Consider the following 17,303-nt stretch of genomic DNA (forward strand, 5'->3'; position numbering starts at 1 on the left):
CTTCGTCTCCATCAGCCGGGAGATAACACCGCAGCCGGGCGGGGACGGAAGCCGGTGGAGCCGATCGGCCCTCAGGAGGGAGAACTAATTAAATTCCCAGCCAACAAAGCCCTGCTTTCTCCTTATGTTTCCTTTTCGTTGTAATTTCCTGTCTCTTTCCTGATATCGCGTTAATGGGAACCTGCCGGGAAATGAATCTGTTCCCCCAGAGCGGGTGGCCGGCTCCGTGAACATGCAGCATGCCCTCCTCAACACGTCCTGGGGGTCGAAATCTCTTATTTTTCTTCTTGACACTTGAACTTCCTGAGTGACCCTTGGCCCCCCCAGCTGTCGGCCGTCATCACCTACTGGTTTCCTGGGAGGCGTACGATGAACGCGGAGAGCGTCTCTCGGAATAAAGAAGAAGACATTTAGACAAACAGGGATGGATGGCGGATCCACTCCGTCCTTGTTGGCAAAAGAACCGACCAGCTGGATGAAAAGGGGGGCGACCCCGATCACCGTGGGTCAGCTGTGAAACGTTCCCTCTCGCACTCCCCGTGGCGCCACGTATATTTGGAGAACTTTGCCGGCTCGTAAAGTTCGAGGAAACAGAGCATTTCACAGGCCAAACCAGTCCATTTTCTGACGCAGCTCCTGTGAATTAAAATTGTGGTTATTGCAAATCGCCAAGTGGTTTGAAGTGGGGATACACGCTATGGGACGTCGGACCACGCAGGTATGAAAGTGCACGACGCGAAGTATTAACAGCATCTCGTTGCATGCGGGAAAAGTAGGAGTAAGGATTTCTCTGATTACAAATGAATCGGGACCCACAGCTGCAAGGCAGGAGAGCCCGGTGACCCGGGAAGTTTGTTGCGTTGCTCCCAGGGGCCGGGCGTCCTCACGGAATGACCTTCGTCAGGGTCCATCTTAAGGGAGGCTTTGAAATTCTGAATATTTTAAGTTACCCGAGGTCCGTGAAATGATCCCTTGATTTCAGTGTGCCCTACACCGAATTAGGATTGACCTGTGCATAACAGGAAGGGTCCTGATGTCCTCTCATTCCAGTCCCTCACTAACAAGTCCCATAGAATCATCGCCCCGAGGGCCGTCAGCTGGACAGCAGGAGAATCTGGGGCTCCTCCTTCAACCTCCGTGCTCTTTTCATCACAAAAAGAATTCGATTTTCATTTCGCTCTCACCGCAAACACTCTCTGGATGTCTTCTGGGTCCCTGGCGCTGTGTTCCGAGGACCGTCCACCCTGGCCCGGTGGCCTTCGTGTCCCGCAGACCTCAAGCCTGGCTCCAGTTCCGTGGGTGCCCCTCTGCAGGGCGCCTCCGAGGGGCACCCCGGGCGGACTCGGCGAGTCCTCCTCCTCTGCAGGGAGCCCGGTTATGGCTGCCCCAAGGTTGTCCCCACATTGCATCCCACTGACTTCTCTCTTGTCAGAACCACCCCCCTTGCTCAGTAGCCAGTTTCATCCCTCGGTTCCCTGGGGCCACCACCTGGCTGGTTACAGCCATGAGTCAGCGACAGGGGCGGCAGGTGCACAGGAGGCTTCCCGAGGTGTCCACGGCCATAATCGAAGGCCCTCCATCCAGTCCACGGGTACCAGCAGTCGTGCCAGGGTGGGGCCAGCCCTGAATCTCCGCCTCCCTCTGTGCTTCAGCCCAGACTCACATCTGTGTTAGCTTCACATTTCACGAGAAAGCATGACTTGAAAATGAACCCCCCCAAAAAAGGCTCAGGTGGGCGGGGTGGAAACTCCGGGAGAGTTCAGAGCCCAGACCTTATCATGCATCCTCGAGCCCAAACCCCGCGGTTCCAGCTACTTCTCTTCCTAACCCTGCCCCTAACCCTGACCCCTAACCCTGACCCCGACCCTAACCCCTAACCCTGACCCTGACCCTAGCCCTAAGCTGCGTGGTCCCACTGCTGTTCACCGGGGACCGCAAACTGAATGACCAGGCGGGGGCTCTCGCGTTGTAACTGCACATTCGTAACTGAAGTGTCTGCTTTTTTGCGGTGGTTGTCCCTCGGCAGTTTGCAGATTCGTTCAACTTCAACCCCCACAAGTGGCTCCTGGTGAACTTCGACTGCTCTGCCATGTGGTGAGTTTCACCAGGTGTCGATTACCCTGCAGTTTCGCTGCTCTGTAGACAGAACTGGGGCTCGGACACGAGACGCCCCACGGCAGGCGGGGTCCCCGTGCTGCAGGAGCACGTGGGTTCCTGCTACCTCCTGCCCTGTTGTACGCTGTCACCTGGAACAGATCATTGCAACATGCTGGCACAAGGAAAGAGAGGGCTGACAGGGACCAGCTCTGGTCTAACTTGCCTCGCGTGCACAAAAACCATGCAAAGTCATCCCGCTTGCATCCCTAATCCACTCGCGTCTGTGTTTTCACTCTTCACTGCTTCACAAAGCTGAGTGCTCAAAAGCGTTTGCTGAGGAAAAATTAAAGTAATTCCATTTGCTAAGACGTTCCCTGGAAATTCTCTGTAGCGGTAATGTAACCACATCGGTTACATTTAGAGCAAGAAACAGGAGTTCAAAACTTAAAGTCTGCTACACTGACAACGTGTAAGGAAGAGTTGTATGGGATTGCTCGAAACCAGTTCTTCTAAGTTTATTAGAGCGAGAAGTTCGCTAGTCAGTCTTAAGAGTAGGAGGCTTTGCGTGGATTTTGTGCAAAAGCGATCACTATGTGATTACATGAATGGCTTCCCACCTTGGTGAGGACGGCGCGGGCACCACCGTCTCTCCATTAGCCCCAGGTCACACCACACACGCCAGCGATGCCCGAATGGGGCCGATGCTTTGCCAGGCCTGGACGGACAGGGGGAAACAGACTCCAACCTGCCTGGTTTCTCCTCCCGACACCGGGTCCCCAGCTCTCCAGACACCAGCGGGGCGTCCCCAAACGCGACTCAGTTCTGACACCCACTGCCCGGAACTAGCTCAGACCCCACAGGTTGAGGGCTCAGTCCCACGAGGCAGTGACCAATTGTGGGTCCCGGTGACCTGCACTTCTGTCCGCTTGGCTATAAAGTTGGGGGCCCCTACAGTTCCCCCGCTCTGTTAGTTCTGACAGCTGGTTAGAACAGCCCCCAGCACTCAGGAAAGCATCTCGCTTCCATTTACTGGTTTATGATAAAGGACACGAATGAGCAGCCAGTGGAAGAGGCAGGGTTGGGGCTGAGGGCACAGCTTCCCCGTCCCCCTGCAAGGCGTGGTTCCCTCCCAGCACGCTGATGTGTCCGAAGCGCCCCAAATCCTGTCATTCAGGGGCTTTGTGAAGGTTTCATCGCATAGGCGTGATTGATCCAGTCGCTGCCCATCGGTGACTGACTGTCTCACGTCCCTCTCCTCTCCCTGGAGGCTGAGGGGTGGGGTTCAGAGTTCCGCCCCTCTAACCAAGACGTGGTTTCCCAGGCAACCAGCCTGGACTCTGAAGCTGTCCAGGGGCCCAGCCAGCATCTCACCCAGGGAATCTGAGGTTCCAGGAGATCCGGAGATGAAAACTGTGTTGCCGCGAGGCTGGGGGAGGCAGGGAGCCCGTGGGGTCGGGGAGGGCGGCCTGAGCTGAGCAGGAGCGGGTGAACAGGAGGTGCAGCCCCACCCGAGTGCCTCCCCGTTCAGCGCCTTCTTCGTTCTCTGATGCCAGGGTGAAAAAGAGAACCGACCTGACCGGAGCCTTCAAGTTGGACCCCGTCTACCTGAAGCACAGCCACCAGGACTCAGGTGAGCCGCCGCCTGGCTCTCTCCGGGCTGTTCCCGGTTTTGTTTCCATCAGAGCCGCGTTCAGAGGGCCCAGGAGCCGGAGGTGGAGATGCATGTCCCCGGGGATCAGCCGTTGGGGGGTGGGTGCAGAGCGGCTCCCCGGGGGTCGCACGGTGAGGGTGCGGCTGGTAACGGTGACAGAAGCCAGGCTCAGGCACCGTCCCCTTGCCCCCCGGGGACCCCCACAGCCCACGTGGCCCCTGTAAAAAGACCAGAAAACCCGGGGTCACCCTCCGAGAATCTCCCTCCGTCCTGTGGGGGCCACTCCAGATACCAGCTAACCTAAAACTGCTCTGCAAAATACAACCTGGTTCTTAAAACCAGAGCTGGCGTCAAGCAATGCACTTTTAGGGAGCAGCGGGCAAAGCTCTTCTATTAAAAAAAAATGCATTTCATGTTTGAAATGCATAAAACAATAAAAACCTCAGAAATGGTGCCAATACTCACCAAGTGTTGCTCTGGAATAATGGAGGGGTGAGTTTAAGCCAAAGTCATCTCGGTAAAGTTTATTGCCCCAGGATTTTTTTTTTTTTAACTTGTACTGCATTCTATTTTATTTTAGGCTGGCACACAGAAACCCACAGCTGAAGGGGAATATTCTGTCATGCCATAGCCCCCAAGTTTTTTCTTTTTAACATTTTTTTTATTGATTTATAATGTTGTGTCAAATTCCAGTGGGGAAATTTTTTTTTTTAAGTGTAATTTTATTCCACTGGCCTCGGTGGTCTTATCTCTGGTTCAGGAAACGACAGAAAAGAATTAGGTCTGTAATTAACCAGTGTGTCTAACATTTTTTTTTCCTCTTCTCATTCTTTTTTCCAGGCCTCATCACCGACTACAGAGTAAGTGGGAGACTTGTCTCGCCGACCCCCGGTCCCTGGTTATCCAGGTGCCGTCATGGGCTGTACCATCTGCTGCCTCTCGCTCCTCCCGTGATCAGGTCCCCCCGGAGGACACCCTCTCACCGGGCCAGGCAGTGGGCAGCTCCGCTGAGCCCCCCGAGGGCAGGTCTCAGGTTGGGACAAAATGAGCCTGCCTGTGGCCCTCGGACGGCGGGGCGGGAACGCCTGCTCTCCGGCGCGATCCTTGCATCCCGCGGCCCCTCACTCTGCACGCGGGGCACCAGCCTCCGGGGACGGTGGCAGATGAGAGTCAGAGGGCATTAGAGGTGCTCAGACGGCAGCCTCGTAACTGGCTCCTCCAGGGGCACGCTCCTGCCTGGGGCAACTACCCCAGTCCTGCCTCGGGCTGCAGAAGACAAGTGACATGGGCCACGATGGAATGAGCACTCAATTAAACTGTGCGCATTTTCACTTCACAGCAGAGTAATCGAGTTTACCTTGCTGTCCTCCACAGTCTGGTTTAAGCCACAGTCTGGTTTCCAGGAGGCTGACTTGGCGAGGGGTGACTTTGCAATACCGATGGCCCGGGACCTACTTGTTAGTTGGGGGGTGGCGGGGGGGGGTGATAGCAGATTTTCCCCAAAGGCGAGTTGGTTTAATTTGTGCTGAGAATCTCCCAACAGCTCACAAACACCCTGATAAGTAAAAGAGAGAGCCGTGTGTACAGTGGGTGGGACTCAGGCTGTCCGGAGCTGCACCTCCGTCAGCCTCGAGGCGCCTGGTTTCTCGCCGATAAAACAGAGACACGGACCCGAGATCCCAGCGCTGTGAAGCGAGGTGGTGCATGAATCTGGATGGTGCCTGGGGTCACCGGCGGTGATACCGTGCGGGGTGCTTCTCAGCCTAGATGCTGCGTCCATGTTTCTCTTTGCATCTGGAGAAGTGGGGTGCCCCGCTGCATTCCACGAAAAAGCAGTGCCCCCCAAGCACGCTGGGCCCCACAGGCAGGTGCCCTGGGTGGGGGTGGCTAACACCCCCGAGCCCCGAGGGGCATCATCTGTCTCTGGGCTCTGCTCTGCGGGGAGGGGCACCGAACGGAGGTGGACGGAGAGTCACCCCCAGGATCCCCTTTATAAACTCTAATAGGTCACGACTCTGTAGAGTCACAGGAACTGCTTAGTTAATCCTCCGAATGCCCCAAGCCTTCTGCCCTGCACGCCCTTTCTGGCTTTAGGACACCCACCACCACCGCTGGGGAGTGTCTCAGCACTGGAGAGCCGACAGCTGAGGAATTCAGGGAAAATTAGGGGAGGCTTCTGCACATTGATAGATGCATCTTCTAGAGGCAATGTCGGGCAGGTCATTCCACGGCGGCCCGCGGGGCAGCAGGGGGGTCCACGTGGCTCTGGAAAATGAAGCCAGGCATCACGGGGGGTGGGTTTTGCTCCCTCCTTCCTCCTTCCTGCGGGCAGAGACATCCGTGGAGGGCCCCCTCCCACCCACCCACACTGGCTTGTAGGCTCCCTGGGGCAGGGTCACATGTCCCCGCCTTCGGACCGGTCCTCCCCGGGTGCACTCAACAAATGTCCCGGAGCTCGGAGCTCGGCAGGGGGGACCCTCCCCGCTCCACCGCTGGCTGTCAGCATCGCCCACCCAGGATGCGGGGGCCTCCGGGGAGTTAACTGGAGAAACCGGCAAGGCTGGCGGGGGCCAGGGAGGAGGCCAGCCCCGCCGCGGGCCCCCCCTCACCTGCCGCTTCTTGTCTTGTTTCAGCACTGGCAGCTGCCGCTGGGCCGAAGGTTCCGCTCCTTGAAAATGTGGTTTGTTTTCAGGCTGTACGGAGTCACGGGCCTGCAGGCCTACATCCGCAAGGTGATCCTGTGACCGCTGCTTATCTGGGCGACGTTCGCTGGTGGCGGGGGGACTGCTAAGCACATATAAGGGAGAGTCCGGGCCAGTGAGATTAGGGCCTTTGTAAGACGGTCAGTGCGCGATTCTGGATCTTCTAGACATGTCCGAGAAGACCCGGTTGTCACCCCGGGGCCACTGTCGCAGCGCCGGGCAGACACTTGTCCGGGCCTCAGTGGCAGCGGTGAGCACGCAGTGGGCTTTTGTCCAGGAAACCCTCAGAAAGGAGAGGACGATGTGGGGGCCGGGGGAGGGGGTGGACGTCCCCCAGCCCGGCGGCTCTCAGACGTGGCCCCGGCCAGGAGCACCTGCTGACCCGGGTCTCGCGGGGCGGCTCTCAGGGACCGCTGTTTAAGCAGTGAACGGGGCAGCCGTGATGAGCGCACAAGAGGGAACCGTGGGTCCAGTCCAGGCCCCACGACGCTGCTTTTATTCCTAACGGTCAAGGACACGGAGGCCGGGGCGCCCCCGGATGGACAGAGGACCCCAGGCGTCTCCCCACAGTCTCTGACCTGGCCCGCCCCTCCTTTTCGGTCCCGGTGTCGCCCCTCACCCACTGTGTGGCCGCAGGCGGGCAGGGCGGTGTCCCCAGGCCCCTCGGCTGAGCCAGTGCGTGGCGTCCATCTGCCTCACAGGGCTGCTGTGGGCGTTGAAGGGCCCCCGGGGATCCGTGTCGGGATCCGTGTAGGAAAGGAGTGTGTGCGAGCTCCTGGCAAGAGACCCTCCCCGTGCACAGAGACCCTGGGCTCAGAAGCAGTGACAGTCCAGCTTCCTTGGGGAGAGAAGGTGGGAAATTGACTGGTTTGTCTCGCCCTCGTGATGCCGGCTCTCAGCTCGGGAAGGCGGGCTGCGATCACGCTGCTTCATGCCCCCCCAAACCCCAGGTGAGGTGCCGGCCCTGCCTCACCAGGAGGCACAGGGGGCCAGAGCCAGGTGTGCCCGGCAGGTGCGTGAGCCCCAGCGGTCTTCGGAGCCCTCTAGTGGCGGCAGGTGTGTCGCGCCCATTGACATGGCGTTTCCATCCCACCCCGTGAGCGCCAGGACTGGGGCTCGGACCACCTCTGCACACCTGCCAGGGAGGGCTCCGCGCTGATGCCGGGCGGAGAGCCCCCAGCATGTACGCCTAGAGCTCGGCGAGCCGGTTCTCGGCTCACACACTATTCAGATCAGCTTTGGAGCCCCATCAGGGTCCGCAAGGCAGATCAGGGGGTGGCTTCAGTGAGGGGCGGCTGTTCCTGAGCGCGGGGAGGACGGGGTTGGCCCTCACCCCGGGCGGGAGCTGCTGTGCAGTGATGGCTGAAGCTGCCATCGTGGGCTGCCGTGCAGACCCGGATCACCTGAGCGATGCTGGCCACTGTCCCTCTCCTACAAGGTTTACACACCCCTTCCCCATTTTCAGCCTCAAAGTGTAAACCGTTGTTCGGCTGCGACCCAAAACGGTCCCCCGAACAGAAGGCAATGACAACTGGTGTTTTTTCTGAAGCCCTGATCCCCTTCCTCACGGTGGCGGGTTTCTTCTCAACCTGTGTGGGAACAGCTGGGGACTTAGACGCCGGAGGAACGTGGCTCAGAGCACACAAATGAGTTACAGACGGGGCGTCTCCGCAAGTCTTCAAGGGGCTTCAGTTCTGAACTGAGCGGTGATGAGAAACTCAGACGGCCTTCCCTTCCCTTCCCCTCCAGCACGTCCAGCTGTCTCACGAGTTTGAGTTTCTGGTGCGCCAGGACCCCCGCTTTGAGATCTGCGCGGAGGTCACTCTGGGGCTGGTCTGTTTTCGGCTAAAGGTATGTTGAAGTCAATTTTAATCTCCTTTGGTTTTCTTTGAAGGGTGTCACTCATTTCCTCCATCCCCCCAAACCCTGCATTAGCCCCCCAGAAACCACAGAATCCAACCTGGATTTTCCAGTCTGCTGTTCCCGCCTCCCAGCCCAGACTTCCCCGGACGCACGCGCTTCTCGCTGGGGCTCAGCCCCCTGGCTGGTGTCGACCCAGCCCTAAAATGCTTGCCATGGTCCCCATCCGTACGCCTTAACCACGGGACACGCTGAGGAACGGCCGTCCACAGGCTCACTGGTCCACGCGCGTGGTCCCTGGACCAGTGTTAGCATCGTCGAGGGGCATGGGAGAAGCGGGTCTTGGGGCCACCCCAGACCTGCCTCCTCTGCACCCCACGGGCCCCCCAGGTCACGGCCACCACATGAGGGTCTGAGGAGCACTGTTCTGTTGCCCTCTGCCGTCCTGCTGCCCGAGGGGTCATGGACGTGTTTCCCCACCCGTCCCACGTGTGAATCTGTCTTGTGTGAATGAAGCTGGGTGACAGCCTAACCCTGACCGCCCTGGAGCTGGCTTTTCGTCTGCACTGTCTACTTTTGCACCGGCCTCCTGGCTGACATCCGCGGAGGCTGTCGGGGGGCAGGGCGAGGGGCGCGTGGCATCAGAGGAGCCGTCCTGGCCTTACCATTTCCATCCCCGGACTCGGGGATGCGAGAGCCAGCCGTGGAAAAGCCTGGAAGCAGCAGACAGACAGCAGAGTCCCGAAACGAGAGCTGTCGAGGGAGACATGAGCTCCGTGCAGAGCGGAACGCGGGGAGACCTGAGGCCAGGAGGCCCCGGGGGACAAGGGCCCCCCCCCGACGACCGGGCGTGGCAGCTCCCTCCATGTCGGCGTTGGCAGCGAGCCTGCGTTGACTGGTTTGCCGTCAAGCAGTTCTTTTGTGGTTTGTTTGCAGCACGTGATTTTCATTTTTTTTTAAATTTTTAACAGTTTTACTGAGATGCAATCCACAGAACCCTACGCTCTGTCCGCATAAAGTGTCCATTTTAGCGAATTTTAGCGCATCCATGGGGTTGTGCAGCCCTCTCCACGATCTAAATTTAGAATATCTTCATCCTCCCCAGAGAAACCCCTCACCCCAGCCCCCATCCTCAGGTGCAGCCGTCTGCTTTCTGTCCCTACGAATCCGTCCACTCTGGACGTGGAAATGGAACTGTCAGTGCATTGCCTTTTGAGGTTGCCTGCTCTCGCTTAGCATAATGTCGTCCAAGTCAACACTTTTTCTCCTTACAATTTACTCCAACGCCAAAGCCACCCCTGTGGGTCCCTGCCCTCTCTTCTCCTGGGGGTTTTCTGCCAACAAAACGTTCCCGCTGTGAAACGTTACTTTGTACGTCTGTCCCGTGAATCCGATGGTCCAGGGCGCTGTGGTTCAGCTTCCGCTCCACGTCTTCCGTCTCGTAGTCATCTGATACTTCGTGCCAGGGCCGTCAGTCCTGGATGATGTCAGGCCCTCTGCATCACCGACGGCTACAATGTAGGCGTGGTCTTTATTTAACCCCCAGCCACGTCACCCATCTCCTCCCCCCACCCGCTGGGCACCTGCTCAGCCCGTCTCTGTCGCTGCTCCCGTCCCTCCATCTCGGGCTGCTCTCTGTGTTTCCTCTTTGCCTCCGCTTCACAGAAGGCAGCTCGTGTCCAGTGCACTTGACATGGCAGGCAGGTGTTTCCTAACTGGCCTTCACCTCCGGCACTCTGCTCGGTCCCCCTGGTGGAAGTCCACCCTTGGCAGCTGCTTCCCTTCCTTCTCATCCGTGAAGGGGACAAGCTCTGTCCCCATCGGCAGTTTCGGAGTGGCCTTTGGCCCATTCGCCGTCCAAGGGGCACCCGTAGGAGCCCCACGCAGGCCCTCCACCAGCGGCCGGAAGGTTCTGCACGGACGTAAGGCCAGTGTCCAGCCCCCGGCAGGACAGGACTGTTCTCAAGACAGAGCAAGGATGCCATCAGTACAATCTCATGAGGATCCCGTGACTGAGACCCTGGGCCCACTTCCGGGCCCTTCTATGTCCAGCTATCAGGCACTTGGGGGGTGCAGTCCTGGCCTGGAAAGAGTGGAGACCCAGGGGAGTGGAGGGAGGGAGGAGAGGAACCGGACTGAGCATTGGGGATGCAGCACCCGGCAGGGAAGGGATGGCTTCCCAGGTCCCGGCCGAGGCAGGTGGGGTGCTCCCTTCTCTGGAGGGTGCATGTCATGATGCGTGTGTGTGTGTGTAAGTCCGTCCCGCAGATCTGAGCCCGGCCCCTCTCTCCCCACCCCTTCAGGGCCCCAACAGCCGGAACGAAGCTCTTCTGGAGAGAATCAACAGTGCCAGAAAAATCCACCTGGTGCCCTGCCACCTGCGAGACCAGTTCGTGCTGCGGTTTGCCATCTGCTCCCGCACGGTGGAGTCGGCCCACGTGCGGCTGGCCTGGGAGCACATCCGGGGGCTGGCGGCCGAGCTGCTGGGGGCCGAGAAGGAGTGAGGGTGGCCGGCAGGTGAGCCTCACTGTGGGGCCCCAGGTCCTCATCCACGAAGATGGCGGGGGGGGTGTGTGTGTGTATGTGGGGGCACGCCTGCTGTGAGAGATACTCAAACCAAGACCGCATCAGGCAGGCACTCCAGGTGAACATTCTGCAACCCTGTGTGCATGTCTCCACAGCGTGTTCCCCTTCCCGTGTGCCCAGGACAACCCAGAGAGAGACTGCAGCTCCGAAAAATGACCAGAAGCAAGGCAGGTTTCTGTGGAGCCATGATACCTGCTATCAATGCAAAACGTAGGGGAAAAAAACAGGATTTAATTTTTTTTTAATGTAGGACACAACACTAAATCATAATCCACCTGCACTGTCTCTGCCAGTTTTATCAGTGATGAGCTTTTTCGTCCTTTGGTTTTTCCTTGTGCTTAAAGTTACCGCATCAAACCCACGTGGTCATAGTTCTGCGAAGAAGGAACTCTGTGTTTTGCAGAGGAGAGAAAACTGGGCCCAGATTCTAGCTGACATTCATAAAAATGGATCAGAGAGAAGCCTGACTGGCAGTAAAAACTCATTTCTTCCAGTTCAAATTCCTTTACACAGTTGCCCCCATCTCCCTGGAGAAACAATATGTCCCTTCTCTGCGATCAAGTGACGAGCATACAGAATTTTGACTTTTAGTTTTTTCTGAATAGAGCCTTACGTTCGTTTTTTTTTTTTTTTTTTCCCTGTAGAGAGCAAACGTTGAAATGAAGTTATCTGAGTACCTGGATGAGAGGAAAAACATGTGTTGTCCTTGCTCCAGGAAACCACGCCTGTATGTGGCCCCACGCATCTTGTCTCCAAAGTTATCCAGAGAAAAAGCTCGTGATTACACCTGTTCAGTCTCTCATCAGCGAAGAATATTATCTGCTCCGTGAAAAGTTAACCCCAGTGGACATAGCTTTTATTCATTATTCGGCTGTGATGTTTTGGTGATTAAAAAAAAAAATCATAGGTGTGTGACTGAGATGTGATGCTGTACCCCGGAAAATGACCCAGCGTTGTCAACTGATGGTACTTCAACTATAAAAAAAAATTTTTTTAAGTATAGATTTCTGTGCTCTTGAAGTTGTCAGTGATGGTAAAGGCTTATGAAAACATTCTCCAGGGCAATCTGTGATTATGGGTCTTGAGATTATGCCTGTGGTCTGTAAACTGTTCTGTCATGTGGGCTCAATGTTTAATAAATAATTTGAAATGTAAACATAGTTTGGTCTGGTAAGCGTCCTGCTCTATATTGTCCCACATCGATTGTTATAATACGAACGTATCCTTTCGAAAAAGTCGAAGATGGGCATCCTCGGGTATTTTAAAAATTCGTTTATTCCACAAATGTTTATTGAGTGCCTCGTGTGTGTCAAGCAGACACTGTTGAAAATGCAATAAAATATGTGAGGTTACTCGGCGATGACTCCGACTTCTAAAGGAAGAAGTTCAGAGCCAAGACGCAACCAGAGGCCAAGTTCTGCTGGTGCGGTGGGAAGACTCCGACGTCTGGGGCCTTGGCTTCTGCGCCTGGTCAGTCCACCTGCCCTGGGGAATCACAGAAAAACAGCTGAAGAATGCTCTTCTATCATAAATGCACATAAGACGCCGTTTTTATCCAAATAACCGATCTTTCTTTGAATCCAAGTTTTGCTCACGTGCGTTTTAACCCCAAGACTAGTTCTTGTCGTTTGCAGAGACAGAATGACCAAAATCGCTCTCAGAAAGGGTGTCCCTGGATTATTAATAGGTGTATTTGAATCTCAAAGATCTCTGATGTCCATGTGCACATAGCTGAGTTATCTTGTCTGTTTTTCAGAAAGCTGGAATGATGTCAGCTGCGATGCAGTCCCCATCTCATTTGGCCCGGTCGTTCGTCCCGTGGGTGGACCAGACCCGACTTCCATCACGGTGTGAGGATGCAGGATGGACCCCTGGGACCCCTGGGGCTGCGGCATTAGGAGCGAGAGTGTTGAGTACAAGGAGCCTGCATTTTACAGTGAGAGTCTTTGCACCTGAGTGTGCCCTTGAGTTAAGACTGTGGCGGCGACGAGGCCCAGAGTCCCCAGCCCTCGGCCTTTCTGGAGCCGCTCCACCCAGCCCCATCCATAAGTACAACTGGAAAGATGACTGAGGTCTGAGTTCCAGCAGGAGGCCGGGCGGCAGGTGACAAGGGACCCGCACAGAGAGGAGGCGGGAAGTTAGCTGAATGACTGCGGAACCCCCCGCGAACAGGCTGGATCGTTGGTCCCAGATTCTAAGACATCAGCTTGGATGTTGACCCAGCGGAGACAAACGCGAGTCTGACTCCTGGCTCATTTCTTGGTAACTCACGGCCGCTCATGCTCACCCCGCCTCCTGACCTCCAGAGCATAGTGATCAGACCCCAAACTGCCCACCGAGAGGTGGGAAGAAGAGATTCTCCCTGGTTTGTTTAACCCACATGCTCACAGCATTTGCTCTGTGCCAGGTGCTGTCATAAATACCTTATAACATCCACTTACTTAATACTTACTTTAAAATGCTCCATGATTATCCCCATTGCACAGATGAGAAGACTGAGGTGGGTAATAGGCACTTGTCTGAGTGAGGACTGGAACCGGGCAGTCTGGAATTCACACCCTTCCCGCCCCACCTATGCTCGCTGCCAAATGTGCTGCCTGCTCCCAGGATGAACCATTGCTCAGGAGAACTGAGAGAGAGGGTGTTCAGACCTTCCTCGGGAAACGCCATCTTCCCTCTGAGGGTAGAACCTTGGACCCTGAGCCGAACCAGACAATCCCCAAGCAGCGCCATGTGGGGAAGTTCTCAAAGGTTCCCTGGATTATTCAGCCTTATCTACACGTGTAGCGTTTTTATATAAATCTGTATTCAGGTTAGCGTCATGACACGGTGCACAGACCACTGCTGGCCCCGGAACTAGATGGTGTCTCCCAATAAGGGGCACCTCCAGCTACAGCTGGCAGAATCCCAGATAGATCTGGACACAATTAGCATCCTTTTTTAAAAATTGAAATACAGTCAGTTACAACGTGTCCATTTCTGGGGCACAGCACAACTGGACAGGGCTAGAATCATGCTACCAAGAAAACTGTTTGCACTTATCACACTTCTGACCCCAAATGAGTTTTCCCTCCTGGAGCCAAAACCACAGTGTGTCTTTTCCACCTTTCTGACGCTACCTGCCTGGAGTTAGCATCCGACCCCGCAGGTTAAGGGTGCAGTCCCACAAGACTGCCCCCACTTCAGACGCCGGCCACAGTCCTGGGCCTCCTGTACGTCTGACCGATCAGCTAGGAACAGGGGGTTCCCATCACCCCTCATTGGATCCGTAATTGGCTAGAACAGCTCCCAGAACTCAGCAAGTCACTTCACTTACGTTTACTGGTTCCTTAGGAAGGGTGCAACTCAGGAAGGGCCAGTGGAAGAGATGCTTGGGGCACGGTTTGGGGAAGGCGTGTGGCGCTTCCAGGCCCCCTCTGGGCATAGCTCTCCAAGCACCCTGATGGGCTCCCTGACCTGGAAGTGGTCCAAACCTCACTCATTAGTTTTTATGGAGGTTCCATCAAATCGCAGACTGATTACATCATTGGTCATTGTTATTAATTCAATCTCCGGCCTCTCCCCTCCTTGGAGGTCAGAGTAGGGAAGAGGGGTTGAATGTTTCAACCCTCTAACTATGTCCCCATCTTTCTGGTGACCAGTCCCCATCCTTATTCTATCTAGGGGCCTGCCAAGAGAAGCCTCCTTAGAACAAAGGAGGTTCCTGTTACCCACAGATTCCATGGGATTTAGGAGCCGTGTGTCAGGAACCAGGGACAAGCTCATATACCTCCTGGAACCACGTGCCTTCTCTCTAACACGCAGCAAACAGCAAAACTTCCTGAAAGTGGAGACTCTCAACCGGGCTGACCATGCGCCACTCACAACCGGAATCTGTAGAAGAGCCCAGGGTGAAACGGAGAGGCCAGATGTCACCAGGTGGTCCCCTGATCACCAGAAGGGAGACAGAGGAGGGAGGACCCCAGAGGAAGGCGCTGCCTCCATACCTGTGCCCCTTAACTTGGAAGTCCAATCGACTTGGCAAATTAGAAATGAATATTCAGAGCGCCTGTGCTTGACGAAAGGAATGGAGATTGCCTGGTGGCTTTTTGATCTCAGAATTATTTTATTGATTTCCTGAATCAGGTAAATCCCCAAATATCAAATATCAGAAAATTTTTTTGCTTTATTATTATTATTATTATTATTGTTATTATTATTTACCACTATCAAAAGTCTATTTCTTTGGTAATTCCTAGGCCACCTGCCATCACCTATACTTGTAATAAGCACTAGAAAAAATTAATAAGAAACCACCATGAGAATCAGTTGCTTGCGTGAACTGGATAAATCCGCAAGTACCATTCCGGAGAAACCAGAGTGTGATTCCACACAGCAGAGATGTAACATGGATGGTCAGCAAAAGAAAAAGAGAGGAAAAAATGAGCAGAGTGGGCTCGCTTACAGGAGACCCCACAAGTCCATAAATGTCCAGAACGTTGGCGTCCAACCCAGACCCCAGCATTGATAAGAGATGATGGTATCTCCATGTATGGTCAGCGAGGAAGCAAATCACACGGTGAAGGTTAAAACCAGAAGGATGCCCAGTGGACCTACCTGGTAAGTTGTCTTCAAATTTTACTCATCTAACTTGAAGAGTCTTTGTGCTTCCCAAGAAGAGGTGACACAGAGGGAGACAGATTTTTTTTTTTTTTCCAGCAGAAAGTAGAACTTAGAGGCCAGCCCATCAGCAAAGAGGATAAAACACATTCTCCTGGTAAGTTCTCCAGTGTGGTGGGTGTTCACCAGGGACAGGAGAATCACCGGATGAGAAACGGCAAAGGAAACAACTCCACGGGACTGAAAACGCGGGGAAACGCGGGGAACATTAAGCGCTGGTCTGTATCTGCGATTCCAACCGTCCAGGAGAAGAAGAGCATTTGGCTACATTGTTGTAGCCAAGTGTGTGACAGCTCAGTGTGACAGCAACCTGGATCCAGGCGAGACACCAAGCAGTGCTGGGCAGGTTGGAAAACTCAGATTTATTGCGCCAACGGGCCCAGAGGAGTTAACACTCCAAGCTCTGGACCCCGTCTGCAGGTTTACACAGGCTTTTATAGGCTGCCAGTTTACACTTTGCAACATCATATGCACATAAGATATAATAAAGTTGACCAATCAGGAATGAGCTTTTTAGAAATGGACCAATCAGGAGGGATAGAAATGGACCAATCAGGAGTGAGCTCTATGGACGTGAGGTGTTACAAATGGACCAATCAGGAGTGAGCTGAAGGAACCAATAGAATCTTAGGGGTAAGTTCTGCTTTCCTAGAAGCAAGCTGTTTTATAGAGACAAGAAGCTGGCAGGCCAAGGAACTGGATGGCGCTGGCAGGAAAGTAGTGGCCCTGCCTGGGGGTCTTTTCCGTGGGGCTTCCCACCTCAACATTACTAGAAACACCACCCACAGCAAGACTTACTTTTCAGTGCTGAGCTCTAATCTTGGCAGCGCGTGTTGAGCCAAGGGGTCACCCCTGGGCATCACCCCCATGCCCTGCACTTGGGCAGAGCTCACTGGGGGCCAGAACGCCCTCGCCGCCCCCAAGGACCCTCAGAGGGAGCTCATGAGGGGCAGAGCTGGGATTTGAGCTCCGGAAAGCTGACCCCAACCCCGCCCATTGCAACTATGGTGTGTTCGTTTCCTAGGGCCGCTTAGAAACACAGAAGTGTACTCTCTCATGGTTCTGGAGGCCAGGACCCTGAAATGAAAGCCTCAGCAGGGCCACGCTGGCTCCAAAGCCCCCAGGGAAGACCCCTCGCTGCCTATTGCACTTTCTGGTGGCCCCAGATGGTTCCTGGCTTGTGGCCATATAACTCCTGTCTCCGCCTCTGTCTTCACATGGTCATCTCTATGTCTCTCTTCTTTGTAAAAACGTCAGTCATGTTGGGTTAGGGTCCATCTCAATCCAGGATGACCTCATTTGAACCACTTCAACTCGATTACCTCTGTAAAGGTAATCGATTTTCCAATCAGGTGACATGCACTGACGCCGGAGGGGAGGACACAGACGTACCCTTTGTGGGGATGTGCAATTCAACCCACAACACACGGGATCAAGCTGGAGGCCCCAGGAGTGCTGACTCAGGTTGGTATGGAGGTTCTGGAGGAAACCAAGCAGGTTCCTTCCTGCTCTGCCCGCCCCATTTCAGGGGAGGGGGCCCCCTCCCCACCCACCAGCTCTGTGTGTGATGGGAAACCAGGGGGCCTTTTCATAGCTCTTCTGAATGAATCTTTTACTGGAATTGTGCACTTCACTCACTCTGGGTCCAGACACCTCTTACTTCTCTGACAGAGGCAGGAATTCATCCCCCAGACCCCCGATCCTCATTCTGCCTGCTTCCGTAACCCTGAGTTAAGGAGCTGAAAGGC

General features: G+C 55.1%; 1 protein-coding gene across 4 annotated transcripts in view; it reads left to right on the plus strand.

Annotated features, from left to right (window-relative positions):
- Positions 1-12,052, plus strand: part of DDC (dopa decarboxylase) — a 45,445-nt gene extending 33,393 nt beyond the window's left edge. For all 4 annotated transcript variants that reach the window (XM_064482348.1, XM_031444998.2, XM_064482347.1 and 1 more), the window contains 7 exons: positions 2,027-2,094; positions 3,651-3,727; positions 4,589-4,608; positions 6,382-6,480; positions 8,200-8,301; positions 10,614-10,827; positions 11,541-12,052. In XM_064482348.1, coding sequence (XP_064338418.1) covers positions 2,027-2,094; positions 3,651-3,727; positions 4,589-4,608; positions 6,382-6,480; positions 8,200-8,301; positions 10,614-10,814 — 567 coding nt within the window. In that variant the 3' untranslated portion in view covers positions 10,815-10,827; positions 11,541-12,052. The remainder of the gene's footprint in view (positions 1-2,026; positions 2,095-3,650; positions 3,728-4,588; positions 4,609-6,381; positions 6,481-8,199; positions 8,302-10,613; positions 10,828-11,540) is intronic.
- Positions 12,053-17,303: the final 5,251 nt, after the last annotated feature.

Source organism: Camelus dromedarius, chromosome 35, assembly GCF_036321535.1.
Source record: "Camelus dromedarius isolate mCamDro1 chromosome 35, mCamDro1.pat, whole genome shotgun sequence".
Lineage (NCBI taxonomy): Eukaryota > Metazoa > Chordata > Mammalia > Artiodactyla > Camelidae > Camelus > Camelus dromedarius.